Raw genomic sequence first — 27750 nt, forward strand, 5'->3', positions numbered from 1 at the left:
TGTTTTTGATGTTGTTATGATATTCAGCGAGGATGGCGCATTCCATCAAACTGATAACTTATTTACATCTTAGGAGCCATCAGCTGGTAACTTTTAGGCAAAATTAAAAAGCGCTGGACTCAGTTCTGCAGCAGCAGGTGGTTGTTTGCCTGTTTTCAGTTTTGAACAAAAAGCTCGAAAAAGGCTTAATTGATTAAGTTGGTAATTAAGCATGGTGAGTATAGTTATACAGGAAGGCAACTTTAATTGCTTTCCAGTACAATAATTTTTCTAATCTTTGGTTATGAAGAAGAGAAGCTATACAAATTGTAAATATTATTTGGTGAAATCATAATTTAAGATTCTCTCATGTAGGCGGATTTATTTCTTTGTTAAGAAGAAAAGAATTAGTGGTTCTTGCTAATATATATGGGAGGTCCTGGAGTGGAACAAAGGTTGAATTAACAGTGGGAATGGCAGTATTAAGGCGGTAATAAAACGTAAAAGTAATTTTGATGTTGTCTTTGTGATGAGTTCGTCAAATGAGAGAAATGTGAGTCTTGACCCCTTTCCCAAAATTTGTTTTAAGCTGAAAAACGTTGCATTTTAAAGACCATAGCGCCCATTGTTACTGCGTACGTAATTTACGCCACGTCCAAGCGCGCGAGCTGAGGGGAAAAAAAAATGCAAGATTAGGGCTTGGCACCCGTTGCGCTTTCTTCGCCTGCAATTTAACTCTCTTAAGTTGCCAGTGACCCCACTTCACTTCCTTTTCCGGATTCCTTCGTTTTAACAACTACAACAACAACAAAACTAACAAAACAACAAACAAACAAAACAGAGGAAATCTTTCCGTTAGAAGTTACAAATATCTCGGCTTTTCTCAGTGCTCTCGTGCATGTGAGCGAAGATTTCCTCGACTGAGTGTGGACGGGATAGGTCAATATGTATTCGTTTTCAAGGACTTTTCTACCTCAAGGAAGATATCAGCTGCAAAAGTTCACTTAATAGACTTGTGTTGAATTAAGTACGTTTACCTGATCTAAATTTCATTAATGGAGCTTCTTTTATTAATTGATTAATTAATTAATTAATTAATTAATATAGCTCAATACGTGTAGAGTTCCATCCTCAAAGAGATATTATTTTGCCATGCTGTTGACTTTATCCGTAAGAAACGTGCCGTGATTTGTGGATGTAGATGGTGATAGACAACGGTGTCGTGATCGGTATTGCCTTCGAACACCTAAAAATATACATAGCGGTGAGGAGACACAAAGATGTCTTTTAAGTGCCGTTTGTTTCTGTACATAAATTTTGCAAGGTATGTTTTAAGCTAGGAACAAAGTTTAAAATATTCGATCGTTAAACAACTTGGTTACTTCCGGCCGCGCCGATTAAAGCTGTTGCAACTTATGTACTGTTGAGTTTTACCACCCACGTCTTAATATGAGGAAATTGCTGCTTTTGCTGACCGTCTTTGAGTCAATTTGGCCAAGTATGTCATCAAATAAATAAAGGAGAGGTTTCTTGTTAATATTGTAATTAATGTCTGGGATAAAATTCGTGTGTCTTAAACTATCTGGCACACTTGTAAGTTTGACAAGAACTCACTGTTGTCTTGTTGTAGATAACTGAAATAATTTCTTTTCTTCCAAGAATTTAGTCCCAGTGTCAAATCCTCCAATTAAATTCGTAGCGCGGTCCGAATTTTCCTACATCTGCCCAAGGTCACGTTAAGGCTTTTATGTGTTTGAATAAAAGTGACTTGAGAGAGAGAGAATTAAAAACAAATAAGTTATTTACGGGCTTAGGGTGGGTCTGAAAAACTGTGACCGAGGTCACAATTTTTGACTATACGGACCTCCCATCCAGCAAAAAACATAAATATCATGAAAGGATATCTTGTAATAATATTTCTATTTACCGCGTCTGTAGACTCTCCTTTTCTTTCGTAAAACAAGAATGATGCTCCATCGTCGCTAAATTGTAACTTGTACTTCGTTACAATCTGTGCAGGAGACCAGGTATTCCTTCCCTGTGTACGTGTAGCCACGTGTGTCACAGGCGTGATTTTACCAAGATCAACTTGAAGCCATTGGTTCATATCTTTTTGGGAAGCGGTGGAGGGGCGGTGGCCTCATGGTTAGTGCCTCGTCCCCTGATCGAGCTCTCTAGCGGTCCGGGCTCGAGCCCTGGCCGGGGACACTGTGTTCTTGGGCAAGACACTAAACTTTCACAGTGCCTGTCTCCATCCAGGAGAATAAATTGGTACTGCGAATTGTTGGGAAAACCTAACAAATTGCAAGGGAGTGATCTGCGATGGACTAGCACAGTGTAAGACCACCTTTGTCAATTTTTTTAGATCATTTCAGAGTTTGTCTCTTTACCTCCATTTTCCAAACCAAGCCTGGTGTAAACTCTTTGATGCGGAAATGAGTTTTCGTGAAACAATCATAGGCATCACAATTAAACAGATTTTTTCGTTAGCAGACAAAAAGAAAATGTTATCTGACGGCTTGGAGATGAAAGAAATACTTATACTTTTTTGCTGATAGTAACCCAGGGAAGATCACATTTGTGTTACTAAGCGACAAGCGGCCATGTAAAGTTCTATTTGTTATGTAGAGGGTTTGGATGGCTTGCTGGAATCAGGCTTCAGTCAAAGTTTCTGCAGTGATTCCTCAGTTATTATTAAGACCAAAACCACGTCATTCCTCAGCTGACAGTTAAGACTTTATTCATTTAAGAACAAAACATAAAAATTAGAAGTGATCACCTTTAAAAGCGAGGTAGAGTTTGTGATAAAAGTGATTGTCATAACCCTTAACTTATCAAAATTACTTTATTCCAAGAAAATATTTACTTAGGTCCTGTCACAATACACTCAAATTGATTTTATTTTTATATGTATAACTGTGTTATACCTGTAAACTATCAGGCGAACTCATGCAGCTTTTAACACTTTCAACAAGTCTTGGCCGTGGCATTTCACTTTTATAGTTAAGCGTATTGAGTGACAACTTATATGTATTCATCTATTTTTACCACATGCGGTCAGCGGAAACGCTATTTTAGTTCATGGTAAACTTATTTCTACAGTTTTCCAGTTTAGTTTTTTATTATCGCACACTATTTACAGAAAAACAACTTAACATAAGATGGTTTACAATGATATAGGAAAAATAAATACAGATAGAAATTAACTAGAAGAAACAATATTTAATTGTGTACAGAGACCAAAGTAGCCAATGAGCTTTCGAGTTGGTCACTGTCATGTAGATATAAGTTGGCGTACGCTGGCCGCATGCTAAGTTAATTTAAATTGATATTTACATTAAAGACGATATTATTATCATAAAAGAAGAAAGACATACATAAATGCAAGCTAAAATAAAGGAAAACAATGTCCTGAATATTGTACAGTAGTATCTTATATAGTTAACAGTTAAACTATGGTCAGTTTTGAGTGGTCAATAAGAATCTTTTATAGTGCTTTTTGAACAGCACGTATGGAAAACGTTTAAGTTCTGGTGGGAACTTGACTCCGAACATTAGATATGGATGCTGCAAGTCATGGGTACGTTCGCGACAATGGCGAAAGGTAGTTTTAGATTAACGCTGGTTCATCGAAGCTCAATATATTTCAACGTAAAGCAAGGCAACAACGAACAACCTTTTTAAAAGGTGTTTTCTTCTGTCGTGCTGAAATGCCGGCATTGTCAAGTGTGCTTTCATGTTTTTGTATGACAACCTTTCGCAAAACCGCAATATTTTTATTTGTTGTGTCAATGCCCTGCTCGATAAGGACAGTTTGTCATTTTGTGTACGATGTAATAACTGAATTTTTTTTTACAGAAGAGACCGTGTTCTACCACAGTTACAACACTGACGACTATTTTATTTCACATAGTTGAAAAGAAAATGCGGAGCGGGTCAAAGTCACTCTTAAAACCTTTCCCACAATTTGCTTAATCTTGAATTGAAAAAAAGAAAAATTCTCGACGTGAGAAGTTAGAAATCAGTATTTCATCTTTTCTGCTCTCGCGCGTGTGTGACCGAAGTTTCCTTCACGTGTCGACGGGTAAGGCTAATGTGTGTTCTTTCTTTTCCTTTTCTAACTCAAGAGGCAACATCAGCTGCAAACGTTTACTTAATAGACGTCCTTAGTTGTGTTGAATTGAGTACGTTTATCCGATCCAATTGCTGATGTTAATGGCTAAAATTGTGTTAAAATAATAAAAGTTTCTAAAACCGCATCGAAAACGAGCGCGGTGACTCCCCTTTTTTTATAAAATAACCTTTGCGTCGAAACACTTTGGGCGCAAATTTCCTTTACATGTTCATCTCAATTCGGAATATTAAATGTAGAAATAGCATCAACTCGGAAAAAAATCCCAGTTTCAGATGGGATTTGAACCCACGACCCTCTGTGACCTAGCCGGATGTTCTAACCACTGAGCTACTGGGGACTCTATGGTGAGCAAGGACCGCTTCGCGCAGTCAGACAGCCAAATAATGACTTAGCATATCTGTAGTCATAACTGCATCGCGCAGTCACATTGAGGCATAACCAAGATGCAACCAACCACTAAAGTGAGTAACGAAAGAAATATAATATGTATAAATAGCATCAACTGATGCAATCTCGATTCGATAATAAAACTGGAAGTCATCGGGCTCATTTTTGATTTTTGAGCAACTTTAACTAAAATTTCGTTCGTTTTAATGTGTTACACCGTTGATTAATATAAGTAGCCATTATCTTACACAGTCTTTTGTAAGTTTACCAATGATTGGGCAGCACTTCACTGAGAACGGATTAGCAAGATAGTCCCATTGAGCAAGAGTCTACATTTCTGCAAAAACAAGAAAATAATAATAATAATAATAATAATAAAATAACAATTTGTCTTTGTAAAAGTTATAAATACTTATATAGCGGCTGGGCAATTTTCGTTGTTGCCAATTTTTACCACTTAACTATGTTTTTCCGTTCTTAAACTGAAAGGCATTCCCAAATGACAGAAATTTATAGAGCTTTAAATGAAGACGCCATGTTAGTACCCATCCGATAAGCACCAACATGGCGGCCGTAAATTAAAGTAAAAGAAACCAGTCCTGTCCCGATTGTGCTCGGCAACCTTTGAGCAGCTTTTGGCGTTTGGAGCAACGTTTTGCGGTTCTAGCAACCTCGAACAAGTGTTGCCTCTCTGAGCGAGTTTTGAGTAAAGTATAGTTTAGAGCAATTATCTAGCACGAAAAAGTCAACGATTTCATAGAAAACTTCTATTAAATGCGAATTTCTTGAATGTTCATTAACCTTTTTAAGCTTAAAGGCATAGGCTGTCACTTAATAACGTTACCCAGTCCTATTGCTTTGTTCCATTAGACTAGAGAGTATCTTTAAATTTAATAATTTCGCCTATATTTGCGAGCATTTGTTCAAAGATAACTTTCAAGCTATTTTTATTGACCAATGTTAGCGGTTATTGTCAAGAACGAAAGATAAAGCTTTTAATTAACATTTATATAAAAATATCAGGAAATTTAGGTAGCAGCTTTTTGGATTTTGTGGCAACCTTATGACGTTCCAGTGTGTAAGTTTCCAGCATTTTACGAGCACAATCGGGAAAGCCCTAACAGAAACATCTTTCATTGAGTTTTGCAATCGAAACGAAAACTTATTGTTCTAGAGGTCCGACACATTAAAAGAACAAATTCTTCTAGCCTGCGTTGCAGGCGTGAACGGGGAAGGGGTAGGGAGGCAAACCGCGAAGAAGTAGGAGAAGGAACGCCAGCTATAAGAACTGGGCTTTTCGCATTACGCCCATCAATTTCAATGGAATACGATTTTCTCAACTGTCAATTACTGTAGTCAACAGGTTGACCAATCAGAAACTAGTGCGCGCTTGTCGGCATAACTGACTTCCTACGGAAATTTAGTCGACTGAAATTTCCCGGAGTGATTAATTATCGAAGCGTGAAAAATGGGAATATTACAACTTGACAACATAACAACCATGAGGTTATTTTTTTTTAGCGGGAAAATGTCCTCCACTTCCACGAAGAGTTCGAAAATGAGGAATAAAAAGAAGGAACACGGTCGCAATAATTTATTTAAGTTGTGTGGTATCGAGTCTGGTGCAAAAGCGGAGAGCGTCTTTCGTAATTTTTTTTGACAAAGTCCAGCGACTGTGTTGGCCGACCGTTTTTCTTTAGTGTTTCCCATAGGTTCGCTTGAATTCAAAGCAAAAGTTGTCTAAACCTTTTTTTGGAAGTCGTAGTCGCAAAATCAGAAACGCTGCAGAATTATACTGTCTTATAAAGACGGCTGTAACTTCAAGCAATACCATAACTGCTTCGGTTACGGACTGTGAGGCGGTGGAAGATAGCCAGTATTTTGAATTCGCATCGGCGAATAGCATTTGGCAGAAGGATAGCCCAGTGATACGATATCCCGCAGCTGGTCTTTCAAAGGTACTTTTCAAAGACAAAATAACAAGTATCGACGATTTCCCGTTCAGTTCATACCTCTTAGCAAGAACAATTAGTCTTTTCCTGTATTCTGAAGACAAAACTGTCAGAAACAGATCTTTCAGCTCAAAGAACTGTCACGAACGACTCTTCTTCGGGTTTTCACATACATCTGCTAACGCTAGGGAGATTTAACATCTCTCAAAGCCCTTGCTAAAACGTCTTTCTCGGCGATTATTGTTGTTTTATTATTATTATTATTATTATTATTATTATTATTATTATTATTATTAGATTGTGAAACTGACAATCATGTTGATAAGTTACTCATTGACTATTAGGCAATGAGAATTTTGCGTTCGCCAGCGAAGGCCGAAATGAACAAAAGGGGGTTCTTATAGCAGGCGTTCTTCCTAGTTCCTCCTAGTCCTCCTCCTTCCATCCGCGCTTTGCCTCCCCTTCCCTCGTTTAACTCCCGCTACGCCGGCTACAATTCTTCTAGTGCAAGAAGTGTTTAGTTGGCAAAAACTTGAGCGATAGCTCCTCTTTTGACCTACCCAAGAGCCTTCTCGGGCCACCATTTTAATGTCACCGAACGCATAAATTCGGAAATTCAAACGCCCTCTATAACAAAAAGAGGAACCCTGTCGAGCTTAAAGTGCCTATGAAGTAAAAAACAATTCCTGCTTATTTAAAGGGCTCTTCAAAGTAAAGAAGAATGGCGTTTTCCCTTTTGGAATATCTTTTTTCGTTTTAGAGATATTCACGTTTTTGTATTATGCAAATGAGGAGAGTGATGGCGTCATAGGTGGTTCCTCTAAAACAGCACAACACTCAATCGAGAATATCTCTAGAAATATTAAAGCAGTGTTCTTCAAACTTGGCAACAGAAATGTATATCCCAAAAGAAACAGAATGACACCTACTATGTTGTTGCCATGGCAACACTGTTGGCTCCAGTCTCTTTCTGTGAAAAACCAAACATCCCCATTTGCAACCTTTTAAAGTGGGACAGAGGGTCTTGCTCGGAACACACAGGGTTCCCATATTGTCTTAACTCTCCCCATTAGATTGGTGGGAGTGGATGATCCTTGTCTAAGATAAAATCTGGGAATTTTAGTCTTAATTAAAACAGAACCAGCGGCATAACTGTTGTCATGGCAATAGCACGGCAGGTGTCATTATGTTTCTTTCGTGATGTACATTTCTGGTGCCAAGTTTAAAGAACACTGCTTTAATATTTCTAGAGTTATTCTCGACTGAGTGTTGTGCTGTTTCAGTGGAACCACCTATGATGTCATCACTTTCCTCACAAAAACGTCAATATCTCTAAAACGAAAAAGGATATTCCAAAAAGGAAAACGCCATTCTTCTTTACTTTGAAAACCCTTTCAGATAGGCAGCAGTTATTTTTTACTTCATAGGCACTTTAAACGTTGTAAAACGTCAAGTTCTTAGAGGGCCTAATATCTGATGAAACTAAAACTTCAGACGGATTGGTAATTTTTAATTTTGTAAAATGATGACGTCAAATGAAAACCGGCAATTCTAGCAGTTAGTATTATGTGAAAGTGGGAAACGAAACAGAGATTAACCATACGAAAATTACTCGAGTTGCAGCAAGGATTCATCATAATATTTGGCATATTTGCATAATTTTGGACCTTTTTATATAACGTATTGTTACACTTTTTCCATTCGCAACCGATGAAGACCGAAGTTTTTGGGTCGAAACGTCTTTCTAGTGTTTTCAACAAAACGTTTGTTTCGACGTTTTTAAGGCCAGTGTCAAACCCATTTTTATATATTAAAGATCTTAAAATATTTCTCGTGCTAATCGCCTCATGAAATTTACTCGAGATTTTTGTTGATCTGCATGTTACTTTAAGACTTTCGTGACCAGTACCCACATCAGGAGCACCCAACGGCAGTTTTCTCTCGAATGCTTTTAAACGCTGTTTTAGGCTAGCTGGAGCACTTTTAAAGCCCTGTAGGTTAATTTTTATCTGTTCAGTTATTCTAGGGGAACTTGAGTATTTTCGAATTTATTAAGGCTTTTTTGTCCATTTCCCGAAAACCTTAGGACTTATCGCCTTTCCGAAAATGATAGCTGACCTTTTTTCGGTACCCAAAACGACATTTTTAACAATCCGGAAACAACAGACATTAAATTTCTCATATCACGAAAGTTCTAGGTGAAAATTCTCTTAAGAAAATCAGAGGGGATTAAGGGCCTTCCGAACAGATAATTTACCGAAACGATCCGTTGGGTGCCCCTGCCACATCTCGTAGACACAGCTGTAATAATCTAAAGGCTTTACTCTTGGGATGAAGATATGTACAATTAGACATTGTTGAGTTTAAGGGTTGGATTAAAGGGTCAGTTACCAAGACAACCGTAGAGCTCCATCCTCATGGAGATGTGGTTATTCCATGCCGTGGGTATCAGTCTGATGTATCGTGCTTTGATTGGTGGAGTTAAGTGATGTTTTACCACGGTGTCAGAATCACTGCTTCCAATAAACACCTGCAGGGACACGTACATAAATACATATGAGTTATGTAATGCTTTCGACTCGGGAGAAGTTTTTGCTTGATATTTCAAACTTCCCTTATTTGCGAAGATTTCGAAGGCGTTTTGAGCCTCCCCTAACATATTTTTCAGTTTACCGAACCTTCTGCATTAAGTTTAATACTTAAATCCAAGCATAAATGTACTTAAATGCTTAAATGTTTCATTAAGGATCTTAATTCATATTTGTAGTAATAACGTTACTATTACTGTTGCTGTATTGATTTTATTTCTAGGGAAATTTTCTTATAGGGTTAGCATGTTAAATTCCCTTTCAAGATTATTTATTTATTATGTACCAATAAGTAATTCTTACTTATTGGTACATAAAATATCCATATCTTGTAATTTTTTGCATCTTGAATAAAGGTTATCGTATGTATACTGCCTGATATGCAATGGCTTCCCAGCTTTCTGATTAGCTCTATTTTTCACAAAGATATGAAAGCCGTAAGAGATAATCAAAGTGAAGTTGGTGTGTAGTTTTGTAAAGTTGGCTCGGAATTCAGTACAAAGTAATTCATGAATCATTAATTACGTTTCAAGTGCTTGTATCCCCCTCTACTTTACTGCATCGCTCTGCTTTGATTCAGACTTCCAAGGGTAAAACAAATACCAGAAGAAAATAAAACTGGGAAAAGTTCTAGCGATGGTTGTTTGTTGTTCGACCAAGACAGTCTTTGCGTAATGTTTCAAGTCAGTATATCTGGTTGTGTCCCAGACCAGCTGATTTCCCACATGTGGTTATCGTCTTGCTAAGTATATCTTCTAACCTTATCTGTGTTCTCTCCTCGCTGTTTAAAAACCTGAAATGCATTTCCATCGTTGCTATACTGTAACTTGTACTGGGTCACCCATTGCGCGGAATTATGTCTTCCTTGGGTTGCCACATAAGTGACAGTTGTCTCAATTCCAAAATCGATTTGAATCCACTGATTCAGGTTATTCATTGCTACTGCCCATGCGCCGACTTTATCTTTGTAGTGTAGTCTTCCTACGTTTGGGGCATGATTTACACTATATTGAGAAGACGCTGATATCTGTGTCGGCGTTATTCTAAAGTTTTCCATTCCCAAAGGAGCCTGGCACTCTAAAAAGTAAAACAGATGATAAATAGTAGTTTTCCGTTGTTTGGGACAAGACTTTCGTCCCAATGAGAGGACGCTGAAATCTGTGCGGGCGTTATTTTAAAGTTTTTCATTCCCAGAGCAGCCAGACACTCTAAATAGAAAAATAAATGTTAAATGATTGTCAGATAGAATGGTTGCACCTAAGTTGTAGAAAAAGAGATATAGATTCAAACGTAATACATTTTGAACAGAACCCCTCTAGGACTGGACTGCTCGATCCACAGTCCAGCGCGCTGACCAGTATTTTGTCTTGATTATTGGCAGCCCTGGGGAAAGACGTTTGTGGTCAAACTAACCGTTGCAAAAGTAAAATGTCTCTCACCACGAAAGCTTAAAATCCTGACCAACAGAAACCGAACACAACTATTAAACAATTAGATTATGAGCTCGAGATTTCTATCGCGCGATAGTTGACGAGGACGCAGTCCGAGTCAACTATCACGTATAGAAAGTGAGAGCGAATAATCTAATTGTTTTAGTATAAATCTACCAGTCGTTCAAAACTTTATCTAAATTCTCTTCACAAACACTTCGAAAACGCCGAAAAGCGGCCGTTACTTTGTTAACATGGGCGCAATGCTACGCTACTCACCATCTATCCCAGAATAGATAGTGAGTAGCGTAGCCAATCAGAGAACGGCATTCGTGATAGAACGCTAGTAGATTTATACTAAACCCAAATAGAGAAGGAACTTTTATTTCTTTCTTCATTTTTTTTCTTGATTCTTTTTGCCAAATCCATCTACGCACGACGATTTCATGTCCAAAGTTTCTCCAAACCGCTGTTTTCTGCGCCTCCACCGAATGCTCTTGAAATTGCAGCGTTATAATCTGCACTTGTCCGAAATCGTGGTACCGAAATGCACATTGATAAAATCACTTAGACGAGCATACATTGAAAAGCAACCAAGAAATTCAAGTTGTTGAAGTAACGGAGGAACTGTCTGTCTGGCCACAACGCCTAAAAGCCATCAAAGCCACTACTGCTAGCGACACTGTGTTGGAGAGCCTTTGTGAAGTTGTCAACCGAGGTTGGCCGGATTAGCGGTCCCACAGAAACCATAGTTGTTTCCTAGCTTTCAATTTCGTTATGAGATTATCATTAAAAATGGCTTATTGTGCAAGAATAACCGAGGGTAACTGAGTATTGGTTCCCACCTCTCAAAGTCTTGATATCAGCGTATTCAAAGTGGCCACGTGGATATTCAAGGCTGCTTATGCAGAACTTGTGACCACGCGTGCTGGTTAAGGACAAATGAAGAAGTCGAGGATTATGTAAGAAAGTGTGTCATCTGCTGTGCTCATCAGCCAAAACAAGGTCAAGACTCATAGTTTCCTAGACAAACCATGGAGCAAGGTTGCAGTGGACCTATTCCAACTCCAAATACAGGGGTTCCTCGTCACCTTTGGTTATTTCAGTGATTTCTATGAAGTCAGGCATATGCATTTTGCACGCTTATAGCCTGTAATTCAAGCCCTAGGGTCTCCGTTTGCACGTAAAGGGATTCCCGAGACTGTCGTATCTAATAACGGCCCTCAGTTTGCCTGTGCTTAATTCGAGACCTCTGCACAAAACAGAGAGTTTCAGAACGTATTCTTCCATGTACTGCGCCATTAAGGTGGTCTTATACCTAATTTTTTTTTTTTTTTTTTTTTCAAAACAACTCTGTGGAACAGTTTTGGTATCACGTTAAAGGACTTTGCACTCTGACTTCAAAAATGAGCTTTTCCAGGTCACGTGCCACGATAGTTAATGAATAACTAGCTCCTAAGTGTTAAAAAGTGGTGTTCATTATAAACACGATAACGTAATAATGAATGGTTCGAGAAGTATGGAATTAAGTTCATCCTGTCCATAAACAAGTTGTCCAGGAGACAAACCTCAGAAAACAGTGTTTGGAGGGGGTTTTTCTCGTGAAATGTTGAAAAAGTATACTAACATTAACTAATATTAACTATATTAACTAAATAACAGGGAAAATAAATTGCAAATTTTGGAGGTTTAAGACCTAGATAATTGTGTCCTTCGTCAATGTTGAAAATTTGACAACATTCGGTTAAAACCCAGTGGAGATATCGTGTGCGAGATATTGATGATCCGTCTATTTGGTCATTTTGAGAAATAAGGCTTTAAAGTTTTACTTCGGTCTCCGAGAGCCCAAATTAGCCCTGTGAACTTAGGGGGGGGGGGGGAGGTCAGGGGCAGGGGGAGGGGTATATTTAAAGGTTTTACATAAATGTTTCATTGAACACCCGAATACACACCAGTCATAGAAATGTTAACCAAGTATAAGGAGCGTATAAGATGGTAGAAGAAACAATGTTCAGGACCATGATGCAAAATTCTCATAACTACACATCTTTAAAGCGTTTGTGTTAAGTATCATTAAAATGTACTGAATTAAATACATTTTGTGAGTACTTTTAGACTGTAAACAATGGTTGCTATGGGTTTTGCTATGTTGAAATATAGCTAGAAGTGTTCAGATTTCTTAATTTAAACGTAAATTCAGGAGTAATTAGAGGAAAATCGTTTCAAAATACGATTTACAAATGGACAGGGATGTTGAATCTTCATATTCCAAAAAAATGGTTTTTTGGAGAAAAATTTATATCTGAGATTATAAGACCCCCTTAAAACAAGTTGTTGAGTTTTCTATGGATTTATACTAGTAGTTCTTGTTCGAAACAGCAGTTGGCATATTTGCCATCGAGAGAACCGACTGTTTTCCATGGAGCCAGACGTAATTACTCCGGCTTCCGTAGGAAAGCCCAAGTCATGAAATGCAAGTGTTTTGGTCGCCAAAATGGGGGTCATAGTCCCAGGCGTTCCATGCGTAGACCATGGAAACTGGGAACGAGAAACGCGAAATTGCTCGCTCTTCGTGACAGAATGCGGTGTTTTGCGGAGAAAGTTTTGGCAAGAATCGCGCCTTATACGTTCATCTCACATGCAAAGATGTCGATCGTTTTCGGAAAGGGTCGGTCCACGAATTATATTGCTTGAAAGCCAGCCAGGTAAGCGAAGGTCAAGCTCGAAACGTTCTCGTGAGATAACAACTGAGCCGATTGCGGTATGAGTTCAAACTACGAAAACACTGACAAATAATAGGCAGTCAATGACGGTATGTGGCTACTGCTGTTATTATTTAGAACATTGCAGTAAAGCAAATCATATTGTAATAAAACGACCTAAATACGAAAACGTTTCTGGACTCGTAGCTCATTAAAAACATGCGACTTGTTTCCTGCACCGCGCAAAATATGTCGATCTCCAAAGTTGTAAAGATAAGACTTTCGGTAACTTGAATTAAATATCTTACCTCCAAGTTAGTTGGCTTTCTAGTAGGGTGCAGGAACAAAAAAATAACGGGTGAATTTGGAGGCAAATTTGTGCGGGAAAATTAAACCTTCGATTGAGCGGGGAATTGTGCGGGATTATTGACGATCCAATGTTCTTACCAAGTCCAAAGGAAAATCTGCATAGACGATAGTTCAGCCAGTTATTTCACCAGTAGTTCAAATATATTTAGCAGTCTTAGCAATCGCCAATTCTTTTAGAAAACTGTGTCTGACTGGAAAAGAAAATCATGTTGCTTGACATGAACTAGACGAGTATGAAACCAAAATAAATAGCAAAACAGAATGCCGCATCTTCCCTTATAAATAAGAGTCCTTTTTAAAAATACTCCTGCCTTGATTCAATAAAAAATATGTAGCTTGAATATTTCTTCATAAACAGCGTTAAGGGTCGCAAATTCTTGGAAGTTATCCGCAAAATACACAACTTGAAAGTTTATGCAAATTATGTGCGATGTAATTTGCGCCTAGTCATAGGACTGTTGTTTTCGCGAAGAAGTTTATCATGATTGTTTTGGCTCTCTCGAAAGGGATTATTCGCTCTGCAAAGGAGATATGACTCTTGAAAAGGGTTTAAGATCGCAATACGGCAAAGATGTTCAGCTACACAATTTACTCGGATCGCCACGACCAGTAAACGAACTTCGTTCAATTTCTGCTAGCATGTACAAAGTAATCGCCATAAGTTGTAAAAAGACCTCGAAAATTCTTTGCAAACAAGCTCTCCTTGAATGCGTAGACAGCTGTGCTTCATTCTTGAACCAATATGGTTTAAACTCACAACTTGCGATAGGATGAGGAGGATACTCAACGAAGCAACTTTGAATGGTAAATATCTAAGCGGAACTCTTGTGCTAAAATATCCTCATTCTTTAATTTGCTTTTATTGTGCATGTCCAATATTGTGTCGTAAAGTACGATTTGATACTGCGGTACGAAGCCCGAGTAAACGCTCTTAGAGCGTCTAGTTGGTATAAAGATTGCCATGCACTTTAAGAGTTAAAATGTTCAATTTTTATTGTCGTAAAAATACTTTGAACTTTGAAAAAAAGACAATTTTAAACGAGTAAATATTTCATAATGAATACTAAGAGCCATTGCCTGTAAATATGAAGAATCCGACGACAGGTCGGAAAATTCGGATTTTCTTTTGATGTGTCAAAAATACCTTTTTGGTGAACTATTTTCAGAAAGGTACTTTCAAAGTTCCAGCGAGTCCACATTTTTGTGAAATCTAGCAAAGTTCGAACTACCGCTCAATCAACCAAAATGGGAATTTATGCGAAATTGTACATTTTCCACAGGCCAGAACAGAAAGAAGGGAACTTGCCTGGATTTCATATTCACACAGTTTGTAATTTACACTTTGATCATTACTCTGTGCTAAAAGTCATCTTGAAGTAAATACGTTTTGTCTACCTCTCGGCCGTTTGAAAAATACAACTATGGCAATTTAATTTACATGTTAAATTTCAACTGATTTTAGATTGTCATAACTCTTCTAGTATACAAATCTCTTGACAAATAAAAGGTTCCTAAAAAAGAGCTATGAAGATGGCGTGTGGTGTAACCGATATGATTCGCATCGCACGAATCACATTTGAAATTGTAAACAACGTATTGGTGGTTGATTAAAGCAGGTTTCTGTTTCTGTATTTTAAACTTTTCCTCGATCTTGCGACTTGTGAAGACTGGTTGTAGGTAAGTTCCAATTTTACTGCCAAGATCCTTCAGCTGTTGTCTTGCTGTGTCGGCCGATTTTTGGTCTTTAAACGGCAAAGTTATCCTGACGGTTTTTGGTATATCCGCGTCAGCTTCAGTTGGAGTTTCATGACGGCCTTGGGTCGCAGAATAGAGATCGCCGACAACAACAAGCTACCATTCCTTGGTATGATGATCGAGAAAAGAGGTTGCCATCGGACAACTAGCGTCTATCGAAAGCCAACAGATACGGGACTGCTCCTGCATTACCATAGCCATGTCGATCACCGTCAAAAGAGATCTCTACTGAATACCATGCTAAAACGAGCGCATAGAACCTGTCATCAACGAGGGAATCATTTACAAATGAATGCGAGCGCCTCAAGCGGATATTTACAAAACTCAAGTACCTGGCGAATCTCGTCAAATCCGCTATCGTCACGTACAAGAATTCTGCGACCCCAGGCCGTCAAGAAACTCCAACTCCAACTCCAACAATTAATTATCAAATGTATTTCGAAATGTTCTCTTAGTAAGTATTCCACCGAGAAAATGGAAACCGCGTTTTCTACCGGTCGTAAAAGATTTTTATTGATTGACAGCTAATTTACGTTTACTCAAAACTTCTTTTTCGCTGGATGGGGACACTTTGAAGAGTTACAACTCAAAGGCGATTTGTCCGACTTCAGTCAAATCTCCAACAAAAGTACGTGGCGGAATTTGTGAACTCTAAAACTTATTTCGTTGTGATTCATTTTGTGCGATCACTCTGTAACATTTTACAGGAATTTCTGTACCTTTTGAATGTAGTCGAACGAATGAAACTCCGAACACCCTTTTTAAGCATTTGGAGTCATGACCTCGAGGAAAACTTAATATATTTCCCAAAATAAAAAAAAAAGTCATGTCGCGTTGGAAATAAAAAAAAAATGATTTGAACCTTCCAAACCTTTTGAATAGACAGATCTATAATTGTATATGGGGCTTAGAGTGTCTGAGATAAAATCGCAAGTCGTTTAATCCGTTGGACTGGACACACCCTTGAAGGTACACGGTAACCTTAACTTTAAATTTATTTTATACTACAAAACTTTTTTAACCGGAGAATTTTTGATGAATTTCAAAAGCAATACTACTCTATCTTTCATGACGCTTTTTAATAATCGTTAGGAGTGAGCTAAATAATTAATCAAGACGACAGTAAAAAAACAAAACATTCTTTAAAAAATCGATCACTAAACAATAACATGATAATTCTTTTGTTCACCTCTCGTGCAATGAAAACCTGTATAACCCGGCACACAGTCACAATGATATTGATCCTCTCCGTCATTTGGGATGCAGCTGCCGTTATTTTTGCAGGGTTTCCTTGAGCAAGGTGACTATAGTAAGCAAAACATAATCGTAATAGCATTGATGTAACAAATATCTACGACAAAATCAGAGATGTATAAATATCGGACTGTATAAAAGTCTCCAAAACCAAGCACCACGCGTATTTACATTCTCTATATCAAGCCTCAGACTTTGAGAAACTTTTTCATTCAATACATTATTGATGACGTCTGTTAGAAATTTAAGGAAAGACTAAAAGTTTAACTTAAGTCCCTGTAGTATAGGCTCGTGGATCACCTGTTTATAGAAATTGAAATCTTTTGCGTAATAATTTCACATTTTCTTCCGATAGCAGAGCAAGATCTCTGTTGTTCTGTCGAGCTTCAAAAACGATGTTTACTTGATAACGCCAAGAGAAAACTTGCATTTAATTCTTTCCTCTGAACATTACACCATTACTCGTTTTGTCAACATATATCGTAAATTTAACTATTTTGCCACTTTAATTTCTCTCCTTTTCTCTACAAAGAGAACATCTACCTTAATACATATCATTGCTGGTAAAATAACTCTACCCAATTGTGGCTGAATGTTATATTTAACTGGATTTCAAATTCTCACTTGCCTTAATGCTGTAATGGTGAAACTGTTGCGAAACGATCAGTTTGTCAGGACTTCTGAACATGTCTTCACTTAGCAGCTCGCAGCGAAGCTTTCCATTTTCGTTTGGTGACAAAGCAATGTTGAACGAAACACAGGGCGCATTATCAACACAAGCGAAAGCGCACTCATCATCTTGAACTACTTCACAAGAAGAGTCTAAGATGGATCCTTGAAGATGCTGAAACTTGTGAACTACAAAATTTAGGTACGACACCCCTTGTTGAAGACTAGATCGTTTCAAACTAGGATCACCTTGAATGAAAAGTTGATCGTGCTTGCCTGTAACACAAGGAAAACGGAGGAGAAAAACTGTAAATAAAAAATGAAACATTTCTGTTCAGCAGAAATACCGTGTCAACGAGAAAGATGTTCTTCAATTGGATATATATTATTTATGCACCATTTCTGTTCTATAAGGTAAACTCAAAACGCCCAAAGAAAGAATTGATCGACACGTCAATCAACCAATCCGATTTGATAGGTCATTTCATATTTCACTTCATTTTCTAAACGAGACCTGCGGCAAAACCTTTGATATGGAAATGAGTTTTGGTTAGACAATCATTTTCATTCAAATTAAACAGATGTTTGCGTTAGACATAAAGAGAATATACATGAGAACTTGGAGATAGCAAAAAAAGAAAATTCTCGCTGATAGTGTTTAAGAGTGGGCTATTAAAGAGAAGATGGAATTCGCGTTGCTAAGAGGTCAACGGCCAGGCAATGTCCTGCTTATTATGTAGAGGGTTTAGATGGCTTACTGGAATCTTCAGTTAAAATTTCGGTCCATTTCTCAGCCATGAGTTAAAAAGCGTGTCATTTCTTAGCTAAGACTTTGCTCAACTCTCAGCTATCAGTTGAATTCCATATATGGCCCATTATTGACTTAGCGCGATAATGGGTTTTATGCTGAGGCGGGGCCTTATCTTATCTTACGGTACAAGCTGCAGAGGTAGATAGCCGTTAATGGGCTAGACGCCACACGCAGAGCAAGCTTTAAATTCGTGTGCTCTGCTAACCCTCTCCCTTTTTTCTGCCAGCGCCGATCGCGATAGCTGTTTAGCCTTAGAAGCGTACTTTACTTTCTTTCGTCGGAATCAGGCAAGTGTACCTTTATAGCCCTTACCTTTACTCTAATTAGTCTGTCCTTCTCCATTTTGGCTATTGTTAACCTTCGTTTCAAGTTGCTGTTAGTGCCCTCTCCTTTTATACATCTATGGCTAAACATCGCGTGTTAATAATAGGGCACTCCTTCGTTCACCGACTTGCGGCGTTTGTGCAGAAGAAGCGGCACTTGCATGCGTTTATCACTCTTAGTAATATTGCGGATATTCATTTTCATGGCGTTGGGGGCCGCACAATTGAGAAATTTCGTAAGTTTGACTTTACAGTCGTGCGCCAAATTGCTCCCAAGATCATTATTTTGGAGCTTGGCTCCAATGATCTCGTTAAGGTCGCACCTGAGACTATTGGCTCCGAGCTAGAAAAATTAGTTCGAGATTTGCACGATGTATATTCAGTCGAATTTGTTGTAGTAGGGCAGGTACTGCGGCGACGTACGCGGGACTCAGAGGAGTACAATTGTAAGGTGGGCAAGCTTCACCAATATCTTAAGGTAGTGCTCGAGCAGTTGCCTTTTTGTTATTACTGGCGGCACAGAGGTTTCTGGAACTGCAAGCGAGACCTTTATTTACCCGATGGGGTCCATCTAAACAATTTAGGCTACTACAAATTTATGCGTAGTATTCGAGGGGCTGTTTTGAAGGCTGTAAAGTTAGTGGGTGTGTCCGCCGGTTAATTGCCGTTGTCCATGGCCACGTAGCCATCGTGATCTTTTAAAGGCGGTATTACAAAATATTTAATACATGCATCATATATACCGATTTCGCAGGCTATATTGGAATTTGTAATTACTTGCACTTGACATTTATGGCGTAATTAGTGTGTTATCACTTGGCGGCTATTGTTTAACTGCATTAGTGTGCCCAACACACTCAGGCCATTATAGGACAATAGTCCTCTTGAAATGTCTCGGATTGTTGGTTTTGTTATGTTGCCTGCTTCTATGTGTACTTGACATTCGTTGGCTTTCACCTAAGCCTTTACGAAATGTCTCGGATTTGTTTGTGCCATTTGTTTTCAACATATTAATCGCCCTTGGCTCATTGACTGAAGTGTTTCCAGCCTTCTAAGACAAGGGGAGTACACCCACTAGGTTTGAGCTTCACAGCGTCTTAATCTGATCTACGTTTGAGTAATATAATTTCAATTTTTCATAAGCATGCCTCCTAAACGAGCCTCTAAACGCCAGGCGTCAAAAAGTTCCACACAGGCGGTATCGGCGAAACAGCGCCGTTCAGAGGGTAAGTCTGCGTCCCTGCCTAACAGCACGACGTCCTCACCGCAGTTCAGCCCCACCGCACTGAGTGAATTGATATCAAACGCGATTTCTGGGGCCTTACAGCCGGCCGGCATCGGCACTCTCAACATCTCTCCCGCAGTTGGCGAACAGAGATCTAGTAATCAGTCCACGTCACAGCCCACCGTGGTTGAAGATGCCGCCTCAAAAGAGATTGCGGATCTGACGAACACCGTGGCTGCGGGTAGGCTAACCTTTGCGTCCGAGAAACCGGACGGCACGTTTTCCAGTGTCACTTTTGACCTCGAGTCTCGCGTCTCGGATCGTATCAAGGCAAAGATATGGGCAAACGAATATGTTGATTTCGGGTCTCTCCTCTCCGTATCACCAGACGAGTCCAAATATCGATTATCTGTCGCAAATGACCATGATAACCCCAGTCTTTGCCTTGAGCACGTTAAGCCAAAACGGCGTAGCTTATCCATTGACCAATGGGTGACTGCATTTAATACGTTTGTAACTGTTTATACAATTAGGGTACCTAAGGCGACAAGTTCTCTGATGAAGTATTGTGAGGTGGTCAGGGACACTGCGGCAAAACAAGGTAACTGGCGTTATTACGACGAGCAGTTCCGATTTCTTCGCCAGTCTAAACCTGACCGATACCCATGGGATAACGTGGCTTGGGAATTATGGCACCAGGCCATGCATAGCTCCCTCACCACCTCACGCCCAAACTCGAACTATGATTGTCGTGCAAGGCGGGCCAACCAGCGTCCCTTTCAGTCCTTTCCCAAAGGGGTGTGTTGGAGATTTCATTCCGGTCAGTTCGGCAGGGGCTGCAATTTCAAACACTCCTGCTTCAAATGTGGGGCAGTCCATCCCGCAAGCCAATGCAGCGCTAACAGACCGAACAATAACACAAGCAACGCAGCCTCTAGCATGCCCTCTGGGAGTGACGGTCGGGGAAGAGCATCGGTTGTTGAGCCGCGGGCCAACGCCGGTAAGGCCCGACCGTCTCGCATTTTATCTTAAGGACTATAACAATGTAATTTCGGACTATCTTATCCAAGGCTTTCTTCACGGTTTCTCATTACGATATTTTGGTTCTCCCCTTGCAATCCGATCCCCAAATCTGAAGAGCGTCATGGACAATCCGACTAGCGTGAATAATAAGTTGTCAAAAGAGCTCGCAGCGGGCAGAATTGTGGGTCCGTATGATACGCCTCCCTTTGAAACTTTTAGGGTATCGCCCCTAGGTATCGTTCCCAAAAAGTTACCGGGAGAATTTAGGTTAATTCATCACTTGTCTTACCCGGAGGGGTTATCTGTTAATGATGGTATTCCTAAAAAGTTATTCACCGTAAGATATGCCATTATCGATGATGCTGTTAGGCTCATTAAAGCAATCGGACAGGGCTGTTTTCTGGCCAAGACAGACATTAAATCCGCTTTTCGTATCATTCCCGTAGCCCCCCGCGATTTTCCATTGCTCGGGATGGAATGGCAAGGGAAATTCTACTTTGACAAATGCCTTCCCATGGGGTGCTCGTCATCGTGCAATATATTTGAATCATTCAGCACTGCGTTAGAATGGATCGCTAAATATAGATTGCACGCGTCGTCGGTCATCCATATTTTAGATGACTTCTTATTTATTGGGCATTCGGAGGCCAAATGTCAGGTAGATCTCGATAATTTTCTTTGCGTTTGCCGTCGTATAGGCGTTCCGATAGCCGATGAGAAAACTATGGGCCCCACCAATGCTCTGCAATTCGCAGGGATCACTTTAGATACGGCATTGATGGAGGCTCGTCTTCCAGAGGACAAGCTTGCCAAATGCCGTACCCAGTTGGCGGATTTTTGCTCTCGTAAAAGCGTCACGCTGAAAGAGCTACAATCTTTAATAGGGCTCCTCAATTTTGCCTGCTGAGTTGTGGTTCCCGGGCGTGCTTTTCTGCTCCGTTTGATAGACTTGACTAAAGGTATCCGGAAACCCACACATCACGTCAGATTAACCCAGGAATGTAAACACGATCTCAACGTCTGGCGAGAATTTTTGAGCGTGTACAATGGCAAATCCTTTTTCCTCGGATCGCGATGGGCCACTTCCCAAAACCTCAATTTATTTACGGACGCGGCGGGTTCCTTGGGCTACGCCGCAGTATTTGGCACACATTGGTGTTTTGGAGAGTGGCCCGCCGCTTGGAAACAACTCCATATTACTGTCTTAGAGTTCTTTCCGATTGTCCTGGCGCTTGAGATTTGGGGACCGCTTATGCGTGACAAATGTATTGTTTTCTTTTCGGATAATCAGGCAGTTGTTGCTATAATCAATAAGCAAACTTCTAAAGATCGTTCAGTTATGGCTTTGCTTAGGCACTTTGTTCTCTGCACACTTAAATACAATATTTTGTTTCATGCTAAACACATCGCTGATCGCGTTAACCGCGAGAGCGATGCTTTATCTCGCTTACAGGTAGAGAAATTCAGATCACTAGCGCCTTACGCAGACGAACAACCGACGCCGGTTCCGCCGGGCTTACTACCCAACAACTGGCGCATCACTTGAACGACCTTCTGCATTCAGCCATTACTGAGGGTTCGCGTAAGACTTACCAAAGAGCTTGGTCGACATATGTCGATTTTTCATCTGAATTTTGCGAGTCGAGTGCCTCGCTCCTTCCGGTCTCGGTAAACAATTTAGCATTGTTTATATCATATCTCTCGGCGAGGAAGTTTGCCTCCTCGACAATCTCGACGTAGGTCTCCGCGTTAAGTTACGTTCACAAGCTAGCTAATTTTCCTGATCCCACTAAACAGTTTTTAGTGCAGATGATTTTAGCGGCTCACAGTAAGCTATACTCTTCACCAGACGTTCGACTTCCAATAACACGTGGCGTGTTGCAACGATTAGTGCTCGCATTCGATCATACCAACTCATCAGCATATCAAACGCTGTTGTACCAGACCATGTTTTTGGTGGCCTTCTATGGCTTTTTTCGAGTAGGCGAACTCACGGCCAAGGGTGCAATTTTGAAACCTTTAGTACAATTACAAGACCTTCATTTCTAATTTAAAGACAATTGCGTGACCGCCGCGACAATAGCTGTTATTACAGTTGAGCCCACGTTTCAGCGGTGTTACTTTGAGTGCGCGCGAAAGCGAGGCTTTCGGGTCAAACGAAAATACCTCAATAAAGGATCGTCTGTCCTTTTGACCTGTGGACTGTTATCTTCGTTTGTGTTTGCGGATCTGGTCGTTCATCTGGCCTGATTCTGTCGTGAAAAACATGGTAAGGCGCTGCATTGCTTATGGATGTGTTAACAGAAGTAACAAGCCCGAATGTTCAAAACTGTCCTGGCATTCTTTACCTATAAACAATGCTAAGCTTCTTCGAACTTGGTTGCGTAAAATGAAGAGAAAAGACCCTCCCGTGTCGAAACATTCTTACCTCCGCAGTGAGCACTTTTCTGAAGATTGTTTTATGCGGTGTGTGGGAGGAAAAAAGTATCTGAAAAGTGGATCTGTTCCTACAAGATTCAGTTTTTCACCGGAGGAAAAGTCAAGGCGGAAAGCTCCTGTTTATCGCTCACTGCACGTGAGACAACAAAGCACGAAGTTATACTGAACGAAAAGTTATACTGAACGAAAGACGAAGTTATACTGAACTCTCAGTCTAACCCTGTCGATAATTTAGTCGAATTAGAATCTGTTAATATTCCATGTCAAGAATGTGGATTTCCTAGTGTCACTGCTGATAAAGCTGAGGCGGTTAAAAGCAAAGGAGAACTTTTAATGGAGCAGCTTAAAGAAAAGGAAGAAGAAGTGAGGCGCTTAAATGAATGTTTAGAGGCTCAGAGGAAGGAACTCGAAGAAGAACTTATTGAAAAAATGAAACAACTTGAACTAGAACGAGAGCTTAGGAAAGAGTTGGAAAGCATGTTCCAACAAAGTCTCTTTAACATTGATAATATTAAGAGTAATTCAAAGTTGTTGAGATTCTATACTGGGTTTCCAAACTATGGAGTTTTCAGCATAGTTCTTAGCTTTTTAGGTAGGGATGTAGCCTCTAAACTTGTGTACAGCAACACTGAACAAAATGATGCTCAAAAAGAGAGAAGGCAGGCCCAAAAGGGACCTTGTCAATGGAGGAGGAATTTTTTCCTTGTATTATGTCGCTAAAAAGTTTGACTACTTGAGGAGGATTTAGCTCCAAGTAACAATTATTGTTACTTGGACAAAGCTTATGTACTACAGATTCAAAGAATTAGACATCTTCCCTGACAGACAAATAATTGAGTTACACAAGCCTGCATGCTTCAAAAACAAGTACAAGGGAACAACAGTAATCATTGTTGCAACTGAAATGTAGATAGAAAAACCTAGTAACCCAGAAGCACAACAGCTCACATTTTCAACTTACAAGAACACTAATACCCTCAAGGCATTGGTCGGTATTACTCCAAGTGGCAGTGTTTGTTTTATTTCAGATCTCTATGGTGGCTGTATTTCTGATAAGGAAATAACCAGTAAATCTGGTTTTATTGACAAATTACAGCGAGGAGATGAGGTCATGGCAGATCGGGGGTTCAATATTCAAGAAATGTTAGCCTTGAAAGGTGTCAAGGTGAATGTTCCTCCCTTCATGAATCAGTCAGGACAGTTTACTACACAGGAAATACTGGCAACCCGAAGGATTGCAACTCTCAGAATTCCTGTCGAACATGCAATTGAATGTATAAAGAACTACCATATTTTAGACTTTATTCCAACAACTCTATACAAGAGTGGCCTCACTGACATGATTTTCTTTGTGTGTGCGATGTTCACTAATTTTTTGCCACCTCTTGTAAAGTAAAAGTCTGCCTTTAGATAGTTTTTTCCCTATTATATCTAGTGCCCTAGGGTTTGGTTCAGGCCTCTAGGCCCTTGGTGAGGTATCTTACTAGAAGGGGGCTTCGTAGAGTTAAGAAGCTTACAAACACAGTTGCATTGCATGTTTCATAAATAGATTGTTGTAATTAGCATATTTACTTAAAAAAGTACCTTCCCTGATTAAGATGTGGCAAATGAGCTCTGCCTTCAAATATGTAATAGTAAAATACAGAATAACTGCGTTGAACACATGGGACAAGGTTACATGCTACATGTCATTGTTTTTAATCACACAAGATCCTCTTTTTGTTAGCATTAACCTAAGCTACCAGTTCCAGTAGGGAAGGGGTGGGGTGAAAGGGGTGTGCCCTCAAGTCTTGTGTTGGCAGCTTATTTACACATCACCATGATCAATGGACAACTACATGTATTTTTCTCTTCTTCATTTCAGTTATATCAAATAATAACCTGTTTACTCTTTTCCTAACATAACAGGCTTACATTGGTGCATTTTTTTCAGTTTAAGTATTACATTACTGTATTACTGTATACAATAACAACTCTCAGTAGAGTACAATCTTGAAAAAGCTGCATCTCTGGGATGTTACAAAACTAGATCCTGACTGCAGCAGGCATAGGTGATCTCACCAGCTTGCTCTCTGGAATTGATCATGGTAACATTGAGCTTGTACTTTATATGGATCACGTCTCCATTTTCAGTAGTGGCAACTTCGATATTTTGTACATGACCATGTCTGAATAGTCCAAATGCCTTACTATTTAAATTTAAATTCTTGTAGTCTTTATTGCCTTCATTATCTCCTGATTTTCTCTTAATGAAGTGACTCATCATGTTCTCAATTGTGAACGGTGGAAATTCAGTCCTCTGGATGGAACATCAGTTTGCAGCCTGTGGGAACTCGTGTAGAGTGTTCGGAAAACTCGTGCTCGACGAGGAAACAACTTTGTTTTTCGCATCAGATGCAAAGTGTTTCCAACTTTCAGTGAAATTGTCAGTTCCCATCCATTTTTTATGTAAGTCACAACTCTACAAAAAATAAAATGTTATATACGTTCGAGAGGGCAAAAAACTGTTATTCCTGCACGAAACTAGGGTAGGAAGAAAGATCTTACATCCCACTACTCACCTGTGCATTAGTTCACGTTTGCAGGCGTCACTCGAAGCACTGCCATCTTTTGCTGTTTCTACACGGTATGAAAGCCACGATCTCAGCCTAGGCTTTGTCAAATGACGAGGGCAGTTTCTGCTGAGTAATTGTAGCCTCTCTTCTTGTGAGACAAATGCAAAATCCGGAGAGGAACCCAAAATTATTATTATTTTTCTCGAAGTTTTCTCATATGGCGCTTGTATTCCCCTGGAATGTTGACCCGAAAGCCTCGCTTTCGCGCACTCTGCAACTAATACCGCTGTACCGTGGGCTCAACTGTAATAACAGCTGTTGTCATCACCGACTTCAAACATAACTCGGGTAGGCGCCCCTTTTCAGTTGTTTTGGACTGCGCAACGGGAACAGAGTTTTGCCCAGTGAATTATTTACAACGTTACTGTTCTATGCGGGGTACCATTCCGGGTGCCTTGTTCTGCTTTTCCGATGGATCCCCAGTTCAAACTAGCCATTTTACGCAACAACTGCGGCAAGCACTAAACTTTTGTGGACTTGATTCATCCAAATACAAATCTCACTCTTTTCGGATCGGCGCCGCATCGTTGGCGGCTGACCAAGGTTTATCGGATGCCCAGATTCGCCACCTTGGCCGTTGGAAATCCGACGCGTTTAAACTGTATATTCGTCAACCTGGAGAGGTGTTTAAGACTTAAGCTCGCCTTCCAGTCAGGGGCTGGGGCATCATAATTATTATTTCTAGTCTTCAGTAAACTACTTCAGCTGTTAGCTGTAGCTAAGATCAATGCTCGCCTTCCAAGCATGGGCTGGGGCGGCAATTTTAGCCTAGTACATCCTATTTTATTTTTCCAGTTAGTTATTTTATTTTATTCCGACAAAGACCGGGCAAGTGCTGGCTTTGTCTACTGTTATAAGTGTTCTTACTATTATTACGATTAATCATAACGTGATCCACAATTTAGCTTATCTCCAGAATTAGTTTGCCTGTCAGACAAGGGCTGGGGCAACAATTTTATATTAGAGTAGTTGTTAATCTAGAGCGCTGGAACGCGTGCTCTTATCGAGCCCGAGAACTAGCCGTTACTCGTTGGGGCTTCAAGGACATGTCAGAGAAGGGCCTGGTGTTCCTGATGCCTTCATATTACATAGTTTCCATTATCTTTATATTCCATTATCTTCATAGTGCGTGCGTGCGTGCGTGCCTGCGGCTTGGGTTGGGGCTCGCCACAGGATGTGGCTTGTGTCTGTTTTTCGCCCCAACTTTATTCACTGAATCAAATATAGCGATGTTTAATTGATTAATTTGACACCTTAGCATTTGAATGGTTTGAAATAAACGCCACGTGAGTGGCCAAATTAATCCAAACAAGTGTTTCAGTGATTCAGTGGTTTCTGGCCGCATGCACGACCGCGATTATAACCATGTCATTATAGTCTTTTGTGCGCTGGGCTTATAAATAGGCGTCGCTCTCGGCATAAAGGTCCTTTATATAGATAATGATGAAAGTTTTAAAGTTTTCTCTTCGTTATATATAATTATTATATGGCTTTGGCTTGTGGTCGATATAACGCGCGTTCTGATTGGCTAAGAACGAGATCTGAGCGGTCATTATGCAGCCGTAATGCCCACGGGCCGATTACGGATTATGCAAATTAGGAAGAGCCCGGCTCTGAAAATTCAAGCGCATTGAAACGATGAAAGCCGATTAAAAACAGTAAGAGAAAGTAAATTTAATCCGAGTCGCTAAAAGTTTATAGATTTTTCCTTAACAAAATTTGTATAGAAGTCGTTTTTGACTTACCAGCCGGAACCTTGGCGGGCACTGGTGAAAAACAATCAAAGTTTACCGAGTCTGGTAAAGCTAAAATCGCTAAGTGAAAAACACCATCGGCAGATCTGTCATGCATCCTGAGCAGAACACCACGAAGAAACTTATAAGTTATCATCTTAGTCACAACAATTGCTGAAATATTGAACTCCGCAACAGTTCTCATCAAATAGATTCCCTCGCTTTAACACAAACAAGTGTAAATCGGCTTCCAGGATCATCAAACATAAACAATCGGGCGGTTTCTGTCGGTAGCAGTGTTTCTGATAACTGCAGGTCGTTTTAGACGTTCACAAGGCTTGAAAAGTTCATCCATAAATCC

General features: G+C 39.9%; 1 protein-coding gene and 2 pseudogenes across 1 annotated transcript; 2 read left to right on the forward strand and 1 right to left on the reverse strand.

Moving 5' to 3' along the window:
* Positions 1-2697: 2697 nt before the first annotated feature.
* On the reverse strand, positions 2698-17652 carry LOC110065780 (retinoschisin-like). The gene is made up of 5 exons (XM_020772949.2): positions 17180-17652; positions 16487-16601; positions 9802-10118; positions 8845-8983; positions 2698-4838 (listed from the first exon to the last, which is right to left on the reverse strand). Exons 1-5 carry the CDS (start codon positions 17546-17548, stop codon positions 4831-4833), a joined length of 948 nt encoding a protein of 315 aa, XP_020628608.2. The 5' UTR covers positions 17549-17652; the 3' UTR covers positions 2698-4830.
* A 3364-nt stretch (positions 17653-21016) lies between these two features.
* On the forward strand, positions 21017-22360 carry LOC149111223 (uncharacterized; annotated as a pseudogene).
* A 631-nt stretch (positions 22361-22991) lies between these two features.
* Positions 22992-24437, forward strand: LOC149111224 (uncharacterized; annotated as a pseudogene).
* The last annotated feature ends 3313 nt before the right edge of the window (positions 24438-27750 follow it).

Source organism: Orbicella faveolata, unplaced genomic scaffold (genome assembly GCF_042242905.1).
Source record: "Orbicella faveolata isolate gen_17 unplaced genomic scaffold, um_ofav_v1 contig_24, whole genome shotgun sequence".
Taxonomy (NCBI): Eukaryota; Metazoa; Cnidaria; class Anthozoa; order Scleractinia; family Merulinidae; genus Orbicella; species Orbicella faveolata.